At 43.6% G+C, this 16000-nt stretch overlaps 1 protein-coding gene across 8 annotated transcripts in view; it reads right to left on the bottom strand.

Moving 5' to 3' along the window:
- The window catches only part of LOC137423339 (uncharacterized), a 250533-nt gene that overhangs the window by 65139 nt on the left and 169394 nt on the right, over positions 1 to 16000 (bottom strand). For all 8 annotated transcript variants that reach the window (XM_068110373.2, XM_068110371.2, XM_068110370.2 and 5 more), the window contains 4 exons: positions 8104 to 8212; positions 7154 to 7285; positions 1511 to 1717; positions 78 to 215 (listed from right to left, as the gene is read on the bottom strand). In XM_068110373.2, the coding sequence (XP_067966474.2) occupies positions 78 to 215; positions 1511 to 1717; positions 7154 to 7285; positions 8104 to 8212 (586 nt within the window). The remainder of the gene's footprint in view (positions 1 to 77; positions 216 to 1510; positions 1718 to 7153; positions 7286 to 8103; positions 8213 to 16000) is intronic.

Consider the following 16000-nt stretch of genomic DNA (forward strand, 5'->3'; position numbering starts at 1 on the left):
TCCCAAACTATTTCCCAAACCCAAATTGTACACCTTTCATACAACCAAATAAATTATAATGGTTTGGCACACCCCACCTTGCTGAGTTTCATGTTTTGGTCTTCCAGCATTATAACATCTTCTTCTATTTTCTTCAGCTTGGCCTCTGTTGTCACCTTCTCCAACTGCAACTTCTGCCGTGCTGCCTCCTCCTCTTCCAACTGCTCCTCCAAATCCTGAAAAATGCAAACATAGACAGGCACAAACACTTAACACCTCTTTGTGCATACAAAATCTAGGCTCATGGAAAAGCGAGGTAACAGAGTGTAAAAAGACAACATATTGGCAGAGGGACAGTGTGGTCCCACTTAGACACAAAGGAAATGAAGGAACAGGAAAATAGGAGGAAGACAGATAGAGACAGAGATAGAAGGGGAAAAAGACAAACCTGAAAAATAGGGTTTGGTTAGGTCAGGTCAGGTTAATGGGGGTAAAACGATCATGGGTAAAGATGCAAGATGACATAAGATGGCAGTGCACCTTATGCTTGAAGCCCTTCAGAGAAGATTGTGATTGACTCGCTTCTAGAAGAAAAGTCCACAAAAAGGAGAAAGGAGGAACGAAAGAGCAGAGGTTGGTGGAAAGTCTGGAGTTGGGGAGTTAAATTAGATGGGTGTTACTACAACAATGGGTGCGTCCTGGAGAACTGCAGAGGGCTCAGCGTGGGGCTGTGAAAGCAAATAGAGCTAGATAGGGTACAAATGGGTCACCAACCTGTCTGCAATATGAGAGCAACACACCTCATCGTGAGAAATGTCAATAATGTTGAGAGCTTTAGCTTCTACAGAATCCAAGAGAGACAGATAGGATGCTGGGTGCCCAGCTCATAGGGGATAGCAGTACTCCATTCAGCTACAAAGCTATACTGACCATGGAAATACATGTGTTTGACAATCCTTCCAGAGCATTAGAGTGAGAAAGAATTGCCTGGATTGAAAGACTTTCCACCAAGGAGACCAGCATCTCATCAATTCCAGATCAGCAGAGAGTGATGCAGCTTCTGCCTGACTGTCAGTGGGCTAGTTGCTGTCTGTCACAATGTGGAGAGGGCTTTCCAGTATAGAGGTTATTTATGGAAAACATCCAACTGAGTTTATGCAGAGGAATAAGACTGGGACCAAGATGTTGCTTTGGGGCAATCCAGTTTCCACTGGGAAAGGAAAGGGGACAGGGTTCCATCAATATTGTCTGCAGATTTTAAGGTGCATCTACCAATTGCATATGATGAGGAAGGGAAGAGACAGGAAAAGACGTCAATATGTTGTTAGTGCCTTTTAATGAACAGTGAAAAGATAGCACAAGCTGATACAGTGAAAGCTCAGAACATCCAGAGTTATATACTTCTTACTGTTAGAGTTTACTTTGAAGATTAACAACAAAATTCTTATATTAGAGAAACTCAGTTTGAAACATACAATTAATACATTTTACATTAATCAAAAAATAATTTCCATGACACAATCAGGCGAACCTGTACATTCTGTTGCATTCGCTTCTTCTCCTGAAGAAGCTCAGCAGCACGCTCTTCCTCTTCTTCAACACGTGCCTCCAACTCATGCATCATTTCCTCCAGCTCCTGTTTCTTGGCAGCAAGGCGTGAACGCATCTCCTCTGCCTCAGCGCAGAGCTCAGTCTCAGCTTGCAGCTGCTCTGCCAGCATCTGTTTCTCATCAACTAACTATGGCACACAAATGAAGTACAGTATGATTAAGAAACATACAAAAAGTAATTTTTACCATATGATGTTAAATTAACCAAAAAGGATACAAAATAGATTTCTAAAATTTGTAGTGTTCACATACCTGACCTTCGAAATGACGTATGAATGCTAATGAGGCTTTTCAAGCATGCACTGTGTGTCTGCTTTAGGTGACCTGTTTCTGCTCGCTAGGCATTTTGGGTCGCCACGTCAAAATCCAAAATGGCCGCCACCATATATATGTCTGAACCTTGTGAGCGACATATCTTGAAAAATAAACGAACTACTAACTTCTAATCTGGTGTGTGGGTGTATCTACGCATAAGGGAGAAAGCTATTGAAAATTGGGTTGCCACGTCAAAATCCAAAATGGCCGCCTTGCGTCTTCCACTTTGTCAACTCACATCACTTCACCGACAGGGGACCTAGGCATAACGCTTGTTAACATGCCGTTGCCAGTGCAAGATCTGCAAGTGAAATTGTCTTTCGAAGATAATTTTCAGCAAATAAACGAAAGAGTGGTAATTTCAAAATGGTTACCATAATTGTTGTTCTTCAATGCAAATCAGATTTGGGGAAATACAATAAACATCAGTGGATGAGACCAAGAGGTGTCGAGTTCCTATTAATACAAGTGGGCAGATTTAAGTGAGCCAGGAAACAATATCCAGGAAACAATATCCAGGCAGGAGAGCCAGGAAACAATATCTCTCCGTCCTCAGGACCGAACTCTCTTATCTGTCTCCCTCTTCCAAATCCTGGTGGCGTCTGGTGAAATCTGTTTCTGGTGTTTGTTCCCCCTCCATCCCCTCCCTCACCTTAAATGGCCACACGGCTGACTCCGCACGTGAAAAAGCTGAATGCCTCAACTCTGTGTTTGCCTCTAAATCTTGTGTCCGAAACCCATCTCTCTCTGTACCCACCGTACCCAGTCGTACCCAGCTGCTCCTGGACTCTGTGTCCTTTCCTCCTGACAAGGTGGAAAAGTTTCTGTCAACCCTCGACTCTGATTCTGCAACTGGACCTGACGGCATCAGCCCACAGGTCCTAAAATCATGTTCTTCCGCTCTTTCACTCCCCCTCTCTGTTCTCTTCACCCTCTCTTTTGCTCAAGGTCATCTTCCATCTGCTTGGAAATCTGCCAACATCACCGCTTTGCACAAAAAAGGTGCAAAAACAGATCCCAGCAACTACAGACCAATCAGCCTTCTCCCAATTATCAGCAAAGTCATGGAATCCATCATTGCTTCAGATATGAAATCTTTCCTCTTCTCCAATGGCTTGATCTCTGATCATCAATTTGGTTTCAGACCTGGACACACCACTCTGGACATGCTGCTTCTGCTCTCTCAACAATGGATGGAGGTCCTCAATGCCAAACAGGAAATTAGAGCAGTCTCCCTTGACATACCACGTGCCTTCGATACGGTCTGGCACCCCGCTCTGCTCAACAAACTCTCCTCTTTTGGTATCCATGGAAATCTCCACGCATGGCTGGCGGACTTCCTCTCGAGTCGTAGTCAACGTGTGGCCCTGAATGGGTTTCTCTCATCTCCTCTTCCTGTTCAGGCTGGAGTTCCCCAAGGCAGTGTTCTGGGCCCTGTGCTTTTTCTGGTCTTCATCAATGATCTCTCTGACTCTCTTGAAAATCCTCTCTATCTCTTTGCTGACGACTCTACTCTCTGTCGCTCCATTCTTCATCCCTCAGATCGGCAGTCTGCAGCCTCCTCACTCTCTGCAGACCTTGACAAAATCACAGACTGGGCAAACAAGTGGAACATGTCTTTCAATCCTGACAAATCTCACACTCTTACGATGTCTCTCCGAAAAGACCGACTGGACAACCCTCCATCCACTTTCTGAATAATCCTCTCCAAGAAGTTCTGTCACTCAAGCTTTTGGGTCTCACTATCTGCCATGATCATTCCTGGAAAAACCACATTTCAAATCTGGCCTCCAAAGCCAGTCGCCGACTGGGCATCCTCCGTCGTGCGAAGTCCTTCCTTGGCACACCTGAGCTCCTCACCACATACAAGGCTTTCATCCGCAGCTCAATGGAATACTGCTCTCCCCTCTGGGCTGGTGCTCCTGTCTCACACCTAGCTCGCCTTCACGCTGTTGAAACCAAAGCATTCAGAATCATTGGAATCTCCCGCGATGAAGCTAACTCCAAGGGCCTCTCACTCACTCACCGCAGGCAGGTTGGTGGTCTTTCCGTCTTCTACCAACTCCTCTCTGGCCTTGCCCCCCCAGCTCTCTCTGGGCTCTGTCCCGCAAATATTCCTACAGGTCGCACAAGATCTGCCTGCAACCCTCTTTTGGTTAAACTGCCAAAATCAAGACTCTCTGCTCACCTTCACTCCTTCATTCCTCTTTTCTCCCGCCTCTGGAACAAACTCCCTCACTCTCTTCAATCCCACTCCACCCTCCAAGTCTTTAAAACAGCTGTTCACCACCATCTCTTATCTTCCCCCATCCAAAACCTTGATCTTTTCTACCCCCGCTAATTTCACCCCAATTCCACTTTTTGAAATACCAACTTTTGTCCTGGAAGTCCTTGGTGTCCTTGTGCTTTATACTTCTCCCTCCCCACCCCCCCCCCCCCTTCCCACGCCTCCTCCCCCCGGGCCCTCTCCCTTCCACACATCTCCCTGCTCTCGGATGTTGTGTGTGTGTGTGCTTCCCCTTTTCTCCCCATCTTGTCTTCCGCTCCCTCTTTTTGTGTATTTTGTTTGTCTGGTCGATTTGTTTGTGAAGTTAATGTTAGCTCTTTCACGAGCCTCGATTCAGTATACAAAAAAAAAAGAAAAAAAAAAGAAGAAAAAAAAAGTGGAAAAAAATTGTGCATGCATGCATGCACGCATACGCATACGCGCACACACACCAACCAACACACCAACACACACACACACACACACACACACACACACACACACACACACACACACACACACACACACACACACACTCCTTTTAGCAAGAAAGCATGCAACGCACACTTCTCCTTTTAGCATTAGATGCAAAAATCTAGGATTATATATCTTATGACCACGGAACAAAAAAAACCAAAATATTTATAAGTCCTCACAGCTCCAATTCCCTCCACCACCCCACTCCCCCCCCCCCCCCCCATGACTAATAGTATATATCATAATTATAAACGTTTATTTTAAACTTACCCTGTACATTCACAAGCTCCAGATGTTTTTTACTTCTTTTTTTTTGGTATACTAAATCGAGTCTCGTGTAAGGGTGAGCACATATAACAATTAATAAAGGGAGACAAGAGGAGGGAGAGGGCAGCACTACAACAGTAGAGGACAGGTACATTGGGAGATCTGTGGAAGGGAAAGGGCTGGGGCAGGGTACACAGGATAAACAAGATGATGGACACTACAGGGGCTTTCAGGAAAGAAAACGGAATTTGAATGAGGTGGATTTGGGGTGGGTTAACAGGGGAAGAAAAGATCAAGGTTTTGGATGGGGGAAGACAAGAGATGGTGGTGAACAGCTGTTTTGAAGACCTGGAGGGAGGAGTGGGATTGAAGAGAGTGTGGGAGTTTGTTCCAGAGGTGGGAAAAAGAGAAATGACACAGTGAAGGTGAGCAGAGAGTCTTGATTTTGGAAGTTTCATCAGAAGGGGGTTGTGACAGATCTTGTGCATCCTGCAGGAATATTTGGGGGACAGAGCACAGACAGAGCAGGGAGTGCAAGGCCGGAAGAGTCGGTATAAGACAGAAAGATCGCCAACCTGCCTGTGGTGAGAGTGAAAAGCACTCAATTTCATCATGGGAGATACCAATGATTCTAAAAGCTTTGCTTTCTACAGCGAGAAGCCGAGCTAGGTGTGAGGCAGGAGCACCAGCCCAGAGGGGAGAGTAGTATTCCAATGAGCTGTGGATGAAAGCTATGTATGTGGTGAGGAGCTCAGAAGTGCCCAGAAACGACTTCACACGACGGAGGATGCCCAGACGACGACGGGCTTTGGAAATGTGGTATTTCCAGGAAAGATCATGGCAGATTGTGAGACCCAAAAGTATGAGTGAGAGAACTTCTTCGAGAAGATTGTTGGGAACGTAGATGGGAGGGTTTTCCAGACGGTCTTTCCGGAGAGACAGTGAGTGTGAGATTTGTCAGGATTGAAAGACATATTCCACTTCTTTGACCAATTTGTGATTTTATCCAGGTCTGCAGATAATGAAGAGGCTGCTGCCTGGCAATCTGAGGGTTGAGATATGGAGCGGCAGGGGGTGGAGTCATCAGAAAAAGGATAGAGAGGATTTTCCAGAGAGTCGGGGAGATCATTGATGAAGACCAGAAAAAGCACAGGGTCCAGAACACTGCCTTGAGGAATTCCAGCCTGAACAGCAAGGAAGAGGATATGAGAGAATTCCATTTGGAGCCACAGGTTGACTACGACAGGAGAGGAAGTCTGCGAGCCATGCGGGAAGGTTTCCATGGATACCATAAGAGAGTTTGGTGAGCAGGGCAAGGTATCAGAATGTATTGAAGGCAGGAGGGCGGGGTGCCCATCTGGTCCAGTTGCAGAGTCAGTCAAGGTTTGACATAAACTTCTCCACCTTGTCAGGGGAGAAGGACACAGAGTCCAGGAGCAGCTGGTTTCGACTGGGTAAGGTGGGTACAGTAAGAGATGGGTTTGGGACACAAGACTTTGAAGCAAACACAGAGTTGAGGCATTCATCTTTTTCACGGGCAGTGTCAGCTGTGTAGTCGTTTGAGGTAAGGGAGGGGGTGGAGGGGGAACAAACACCAGAAACAGATTTGACCAAACAGATTTGATTCCTTCCAAATGGTGTTCAGAAGCACCAATCCAGATATACAAGCTTCGTGTGTTTTCACATCGCGAAGATGTCCTTTGCTGAAGAGTTGGTTACCGTTACTTGGTAATGGCACACAGCATCATCTTTCCACTTATAGACATCCATGAAACAAATCACCAGGTCTGCCATGTTCGCAGGAAACATTCCCACAAGCTTCAAAATCCATTCACTGATAGTGATCCATTTGGGATTTGTGTAGCATACGCCTGTCCACCCGGACCTTGCACCGACCCACATGGTTGATAGTTTACAGTACAGGCAGCTGCCCGTTCAGCGCGATAAAAAAGTTCCCCAGATTTTTCATTGTACAGAGACAAAGCTTTCTCTCAGGTACTGTTCCAATTATTTTCAGCTTCTTTTAGAAGCTTTTTGAATCACTTTAGTTAGCAATCCATATCTCGCACACACAATATATACTTTATGGCACCACAAACACCGCCATTTCTGGGAGGTTCTGCACATGTGCGCCAGAAGATTGTCATTTTGAAAGTCACATATTGTTTAACACAACAGTGTGGTGTAAAGTTCAAGGCGTGCGAAAATGCAATGTAGCAAGATATCACATGATTCTCACCTGTGTATGTTTACATTCCAAGTCTGCAAAGTCCATTTCTGCCTTCACATGCCGTTCCTTCACTTTCTGAAGCTCCTCCTCTTTGGACTGTAGCTCTTCCTCCTGGCGTGTGACTTGCAGTAACGGCTTGACCTACCCGTTCACATATAGCACAAGCAAAGTCAAAGATGAAATTGCATGGTGATTATAGCAAATGCTGCTCAGTTAAAAGGCACAAGAATGGAGAAAAAAATAATAGTGCTCAGAAATTAATTGACACAGATGAAAAAGCAAGTTTGAAAAAGGCCCAAAAGGTTTACAGAAAGCCACATAAAGAAAGAAAAAAAAAAACCAAGAGATATCGAGGAAAATGAGTAGTCTTTATCATACAAGGAATAATACACTAAAGGGATGTTGTATTTCTTAAATCAGCTGAGCAGAACCAGGCCAAGCAAGATAATGAGACCAGCCAGGCGAGTTTGATTGGCACTTGCGTAGTGAAGGCAACGCACACTAGTGCTCACCATATTGCCTTTCTTGTCCAAAGCTAAGCTTAATGTTAAGTGTGCACATGTGACGACGCCAGCCCCCCATGTTTTGCTCAGCCGCTCCTTGGCCTAGGCCTTGCGGACATTGCATCATTCCGGGTTGGCTGCTCACGAGGGTTTAAAGCACACAAACAATCATGAGCGGCCTATTGGGAAGGAACTGTTGGCAATGAGTATGACATAAATATGCCTTAAGAGGGACAACCAAATGCAAGGGAGTGGGTAGGGGGGAGTGGGAGAGAAGTCTCTATTTACTTTAGACTAAGCTCCAAACCTGAAGAAAATCAGGGCATAATAAAAGTGAATAGGCCAAAGGGCCACATTAAAATACAACTCAACAATAAGTCCTCAACAGAAGGAAGCCACTGTCATGTAAGTAAAGTTGCCAGAGTCCCCTTTTGGTGAAATATTGAACATTCCCACCTTGGTGAACATTCTCCACCATTGCCAGTTCCGAAGCTTCAGATAAGCTGCACAGTTCCTCTGGATCACTTTGAGTGCACTCATCTGCTGCTGCTTACGGCCAAATGCTCTGCAAGGAAATGCACATTATACTTTATCAATACAAAGCAAAAATGGGAATAAAACACCAACACAAATAAACATTTGTGCAAGTATATAATTATTTTTTTTATGTCATTGGCTTTTTTGAGCCCAGTGATGTAAGCTCACAATGCTATTCACGTACTCAAAATATTTTCTTCACTTCCCCAATTATTATTTTTAGTGACGTTTGAGCCATTCGGATTGTTTGCATTTATTCAGTAAGCAAATATCAAATATATCACTATCACTCAAGGATAAAACGGTCATCTTTCCAATGTACACATAACTGCAATTAAAGATTAGGCCTTTGGACCAATGCCATTTAAAGTATGCACATTTCTATGGTAAGTGTATAAGTGGCCGAGCTACACCCAAATCATGATGCAATGAGGAAATAAAAATATTAGAATGGTGCAAAGACAAATCCAGGGAACTGGCAAACTTGTCTGGTTGATTGTACACTCAAATTGTACCCCCCCCCCTTGTTGTACCCCCGCCCTTCCCACACCTCCTCCCCCCAAGCCCTCTCCCTCCCACACTTCTCCCTGCTCTCAAATGTTGTGTTTGTGTGCTTCCCCTTCTCTCCCCATCTTGTCTTCCGCTCCCTCTTTTTATATATTTTGTTTGTCTGGTTGATTTGTTTGTGAAATAAATGTTAGCTCTTTGACGAGCCTCGATTCAGTATACAAAAAAAAAAAAAAAAAAAAAAAAAAAAAAGTTGATATAATCCAGAAACTAGAGAGTTCATAGAACACCTTACACCATGCAGTGTTTGAGTGTATAATTCAATTGAAATAAAATAAAGATTTTAAAGGTTGTATCTATAAAAAAAAATAATTCGAGAAGTTTACCGCAGTTGACACAATATATTACACCACCTTACTTATTTACACGTTACAATTGTTCTTCTTGCCTGTGTCTTTTATGACGTCCTTAAAATCAGTAAGTTTCTAGTTAGTTTGAAATGATATTCAGTTATATTTGACAGCCAGGTAGGCAGACAGAGTAAAAAAAAAAAAGCATCACACCACTCTGCACATGCACGATCGGGACAAATTCAGAGCCAAAGTACTGCTGAGCTACAGGTTCATTTTCCGATTAGTGTTCAAAATATAACATTCAATTGAAATCAAATTGTTCCTCGATCATAAACTGACGTTTGTAGATGGACGGACGGACAAACATGAGTGAACCTATTGCTTAACCTCGTTTTGGTCCGTGTGTGTTGGGTAAAAATAGCCTACACTCATCCTTTTTAATACAGTCACGTGAAAAAGTAAGTACACCCCATGTAAAGTTTTGACTTTTTCAACATATTTCAAAATACAGCTATTTTATCTTCATTTCAACAATATTGATAGATAAAAGTGATATAATATAACAAATATCATGAAACATTTACATTTTGTAGTCCATTGTATAATTTAAATAAACATAAATGCAAATTTTGCATGTGGAAAAAGGAAGTAAACCCCATGAAATGTTTTAAAAAAAAATCTTCTTAACATATGTGGACATATCAATATTTGATCTTCATTTAAACAGTATCTATAGATGAAGGTGATCTAATTGAACAAAAAACAATGACAAATTGACTTTGCAATAATGTATTCAACAAAAAATTAACAGAGATGCCATTCCCTTCTGTGGAAAAAGTAAGTACACCCTTGGCTCTAATAGGTGGTATTTCCCCCTTTGACAGAGACAACCTCAAGTAGGCATTTCTTATAACTGTCTCCCAGTCTCTGACATCGACTGGGAGAAATTTTTGCCCACTCCTCCATGCAGAATTCTTTCAGCTGTGCGATGTTTGAGGGGTTTCTTGCATGCACAGCTCGTTTCAAATCCCACCACAACATCTCGATGGGATTTAGATCCGGGCTTTGACTTGGCCATTCCAGAACCCTCCATTTCTTTCTTTTCAGCCATTCCTTGGTGGATTTACTGGTATGTTTAGGGTCATTGTCATGTTGCAAGGTCCACCTTCGGTTGAGCTTCAACCTTCCGACAGATGGCCTCACATTATCCTCAAGCACCCTCTGGGACAATGAAGAATTCATAGTGGATTCTATGATGGTGAGCTGCCCAGGCCCTGATGCAGCAAAGCTGCCCCAAACCATAATATTTCCAACACCATGCTTTACAGTTGATATCAGGTTCTTGTGGTCAAATGCTGTCTTTGGTTTTCACCAAACCTGTCTTCTGGTACTGTGGCCAAATAGCTCCACCTTTGACTCATCTGTCCAAAGCACATTGTTCCAGAAGTGCTGGTCTTTGCCGAGGTGTTCATTGGCAAACTTTAGTCTTGCCCTGCTGTTCTTTCTGGACAGCAAAGGTTTCCTCCTGGCACACCTCCCATGTAGATCAAATTTGTGCAGCCTCTTTCTAATGGTAGACTCGTGCAGTGGCAAGAGCTACCTGTAGGTCCCGTGATGACATTCTGGGGATCTTAGAGACTTATTTCAGCTTCTTGCGGTCTGCTCTCGGGCTGAAATTGCTGGGGCGGCCTGGCCTGAACAAGTTGGCAGTTGTTTGGAATCTTCTCCACTTGTAGATGATCTTCCGGACAGTCGAATGATTGATTTCAAATTGTTTGGAGATCTTTTTAAATCCCTTCCCAGACTCGTAGGCATCTATAACCTTCTTTCTGAAGGCCTCAGAGAGCTCTTTTGATCATGGCAGGGTGACGCCGCACACTTCAACAACAAAGAGCAAACCAAACCAAATGTCTGAGGCTTAAATAAGACAGGGTCCTCCAAGATCCTCTCTAACGATGTTCTAATCATTTGCACCTGAGCTGGTGAACCTGATTCTAATTTTAGGTATTTGACGTAGTGATAAATGTAGGGTTGTACTTACTTTTTCCACATGCGAAATTTGCATTTATGTTTATTTAAATTATACAATGGACTACAAAATGTAAATGTTTCATGATATTTGTTATATTATATCACCTTTATCTAGCAATATTGTTGAAATGAAGATCAAATAGCTGTATGTTGAAATATGTTGAAAAAGTCAAAACTTTACATGGGGAGTACTTACTTTTTCACGTGACTGTATAACATTATGATAAATCAGTCGTGGAAACACTACTTTGCAGGGTAATTGGTGGAATTCCAGAAGCTCAGAGGCATATCAGTCTGTCATCCAGTCCAGTTGCAGCTCTTCACCTGTGGCATTCGGGGCTCCCTCTTAAACTGGCTCAAAGACTTCTTCCAAGCAGTAAAGCAGAATATCATTCTTGATTGATGGAAAGCTGGAGTCTGACAGCATGGCATTGGCATACAATACACTTGAGAACTCTTTCAAATTTCCCATCATGTCAAACAATTCAACAACTATTCCAACTGTCAGAGACCAAATAATGACCTCGTATTTGCAACATGACATTTAAAACCAGTAAAGGATCATACTTTTATCTCTCATAGGCAGCCATGGTTATATGGCCTCGAAATGCATAAGGAAGGTTCGGAGTCTGTCATTCTTTTAATTACCCCTTATCTGCTTTTTGAACACCGCTCCTTTCCTGAGCCATCTCCAGGAACTGCATGCATGACGACATTGCCGGTCACCGTAGGGGGCCGGCAATGACGTGCGCTGAAAGGCAGTACTCAGTTCTCGCTCCGGTTTCTTTCTAATTTTCTTGTTTGTTTGTCCGGGTGATATCTCAGCCATCCTTTGAGCGAGGAAGCTGAAATTTCGGCACAATAGTGAACAAGTGCTTTGGCAAAAACCAAAGTTGATTTTTGTTGTGAAGGTGTTTTGTGAAGGTGTTTTGTGAACAAGATTTTTGTTTTTTGATTAATCATTTAATTGATTAGTTAATTATTATCGATTAATTAAGTACTTATTTATTTCCTTTCTCTTCTGGGCAATATCTCAGGCACCTTTTGAGCTACGAAGCTGATATTTGGACAAGAGAATAACCAATAACCAAGTAGTGTGTGTCTACCCTCAGGAGTGCCAGGAAGCACTATCTCTCCACACTCAAGATTGAACTCTCAAACCCGTCTCCTTCCTCCAAATCCTGGTGGCGTCTGGTCAAATCCGTTTCTGGTGTTTGTTCCCCCTCCATCCCCTCCCTTAACTCAAATGGCTACACAGTTGACACCGCACGTGACAAAGCCGAATGCCTCAACTCTGTGTTTGCCTCAAAATCTTGTGTCCCAAACCCATCTCTCTCTGTTCCCACCTTTCCCAGTCAAACCCAACTGCTCCTGGACTCTGTGTCCTTCTCTCCTGGCAAGGTGGAGAAGTTTTTGTCAAACCTCGACTCTGATTCTGCAACTGGACCAAATGGCATCAGCAAACGGGTCCTAAAATCCTGCTCTGCCGCTCTATTTAACCCTCTCTCTGTTCTTTTCACCCTCTCTTTTGCTCAAGGTCATCTGCCAGCATCTTGGAAATCAGCAAACATTACCGCTTTACACAAAAAAGGTGCAAAAACAGATCCTTGAAACTACAGACCAACCAGCCTGCTTCCAATTATCAGCAAAGTCGTGGAATCCATCATTGCTTCGGATATCAAATCCTTCCTCTTCTCCAATGGCTTGATCTCTGATCATCAATTTGGATTCAGACCAGGTCATTCTACTCTGGACATGTTGCTTCTGCTGTCTCAACAATGGATGGAGGTTGTCAATGCCAAACAGGAAATCAGAGCTGTCTCACTTGACATATCACGTGCCTTCGATACGGTCTGGCACCCAGCTCTGCTCACCAAACTCTCCTCCTATGGTATCCATGGAAATCTCCACTCATGGCTTGCGGACTTCCTCTCTGGTCGTCGGCAACGTGTGGCCTTGAATGGATTTCTCTCATCTCCCCTTCCTGTTCTGGCTGGAGTTCCCCAAGGTAGTTTTTTTTTTTTTTTTTTTTTTTTACAAGATCTAAGGCTCGTAATGGAGCGCGCGCGCGCGCACACACACACACACACACACACACACACACACACACACACACACACACACACACACACACACACACACACACACACACACACACACACACACACACACACACACACACACACACACACACACACACACACACACACACGGTTACACTTGGCCTGGGGAAAGTGCCCTGGGCCCTGTGCTACTTCTGGTCTTCATCAATGATCTCTTCGACTCTCTGGAAAATCCTCTCTATCTCTTTGCTGATGACTCCACTATCTGCCGCTCCATTCCTCATCCCTCAGATCGGGAGTCTGCAGCCTCCTCACTCTCTGCAGACCTGGACAAAATCACAGACTGGTCAAACAAGTGGAACATGTCTTTCAATCCTGACAAATCTCACACTCTTACAATGTCTCTCCGAAAGGACCGACTGGATAACCCTCCCATCTACTTTCTCAACAATCCTCTCCAAGAAGTTCTGTCGCTCAAGCTTTTGGGTCTCACTGTCTGCCATGATCTTTCTTGGGAAAACCACATTTCCAAGCTGGCCTCCAAAGCCAGTCGCCGACTGGGCATCCTCCGTCGTGCGAAGTCCTTCCTTGGCACACCTGAGCTCCTCACCACATACAAGGCTTTCATCCGCAGCTCAATGGAATACTGATTCCCCTCTGGGCTGGTGCTCCTGCCTCACACCTAGCTCGGCTTCACGCTGTTGAAACCAAAGCTTTCAGAATCATTGGAATCTCCTGCGATGAAGTTAACTCCGAGGGCCTTTCACTCACTCACCGCAGGCAGGTTGGTGGTCTTTCTGTCTTCTACCGGCTCCTCTCTGGCCTTGCTCACCCAGCTCTCTCTGTGCTTTGTCCCCCCAATATTCCTTCAGGTCGCACAAGATCTGCCTGCAACCCTCTTATGGTTAAAACTGCCAAAATCTCGGCTCTCTGCTCACCTTCACTCTTTCATTCCCCTTTTCTCCCACCTCTGGAACAAACTCCCCCACTCCCTTCAATCCCACTCCTCCCTCCAGGTCTTTAAAATAGCTGTTCACCACCATCTCTTATCTTCCCCCATCCAAAACCTTGATCTTTTCTACCCCCGCTAATTCACCCCAGATACACTTTTTTTGTTTTTTTCTGTTTGAAATTCCAACTTCTTTCCTGGAAGTCCTTGCAGTGTTCATATGTTTTATATCTCTCCCACCTCCCCCCAAGCCCTCCCCCTCCCACATTTCTCCCGATGTCCCTGCTCTCAAATGTTGTGTTTGTGTCCTTCCCCCTCTCTCCCCATCTTGTCTACCGCTCCCCTTGTTTTTTGTTTTATGTGTCGGTTTCACCTTTTGTGTGATTAATGTTAGCTCTTTCACGAGCCTCGATCTTGTATACAAAAAAACAAAAAAAAAAGTGATGTGGCTGTAAAGGATATTTTTGATTTATTGATTAATAAATTAAGTGATTAATTATTTAATTATTCTATTAATGCCTGAATTTATGTATATTTTTCGGATTAATGACATTTAATTAATTCTCAAAATGTTACAGCATCAGATAAAGCATTGGTGGTTTCGGTATGCTATTTGCCAATTGATTAAGAAAATATTGTATGATTATTATTTATTGATTTTAATTATGTAATTAATCAATCAATTATTGTGCACCTCTCCCTCCCAACAGGGTTGACTCAGCCTGTCATCCTTCTGAGGTCGGCTAATTGAGTACCAGTTCACTGGTAATTCCCTGTTTGTCGTTGAAGGCGGCAAAAAGGGTTGGCGTCAGGAAGGGCATCCGGCCGTAAAACATTGCTTCAAAAAGGGGACCAAAAAACAACAACTACCACGGTCCCCGAAAAGGCCAACCCCCGCTTTGCGGGGAAAAATGGCCTCTAAACGGTGGTTTCTCCCTCCCAATACAGTCTCGATGAGCTAGAGGATATTATTTATTTATTTGGCATTGGGGCGGTATACTTTGAATGTATCTGTACTTGTTACCGTCGCCAGAGGAGAGGGTATTGCATTTGAGTCTGTTTGTTTGTTTGTCTGTTTGTTTGTTTGTTTGTCCGCACAGAAATTTTCGCCATAGGTGCAACTCCACCTGTAGAATTTTTTGATGGTGACGTCATCGGTCACGTGATTCGGCCGCTATCTTGGAAAAACCGAAAAACTTTGCACCTCTATATCTCCGAAAGCACTGAATAGAAAAAATTGAGACATGGCTCATTGTAAAGAACTCTCCATGGGGAATAAAATATGTTAATGATGATGTCATAGGTGCCTCAATTATGACGTCATAATTCGACAAGTACAAAACTTCATCCAATCAAGGTGAAATTTCTTGAGCGCCATGTTGGCATAAACCGGTGGAGAAAAAAAAAATGATGACGTCATCGGTCACGTGGTTCGGTCGCCATCTTGGAAAAACCAAAAAACTTTGTACCTCTATATCTCAGAAAGCGCTGAATAGAAAAAATTGAGACATGGCTCATTGTAAAGAACTCTCCATGGGGAATAAAATATGTTAATGATGACGTCATAGGTGCTTCCATTATGACGTCATAATTCGACAAATACAAAACTTCATCCGATCAAGATGAAATTTCTTGAGCATAATCTAGGAATAAATTAGCTTAGAAAAAAAAATGACGTCATCGGTCACGTGGTTCGGCCGCCATGTTTGTTTTAACACAAAAGCCTTAAAAACCACTGAAAATACATCCTGGCGAGGGTTTGCAATCTAATTGCTCTTTCTTGTTATCTTTTGTTTTTCAGTTTTCCATGCCAGGTTGCAAGCATTCATCTTACGACTTACGACTGCGCTTTATTCCTTTATTCCTCATTTTCTCCCCTCAGGAATTAATGCTATTCCAAAGTTTTTTTTTTA

The sequence above is a fragment of the Myxine glutinosa genome, chromosome 3, assembly GCF_964187855.1.
Source record: "Myxine glutinosa chromosome 3, kmMyxGlut1.1, whole genome shotgun sequence".
NCBI lineage: Eukaryota > Metazoa > Chordata > Myxini > Myxiniformes > Myxinidae > Myxine > Myxine glutinosa.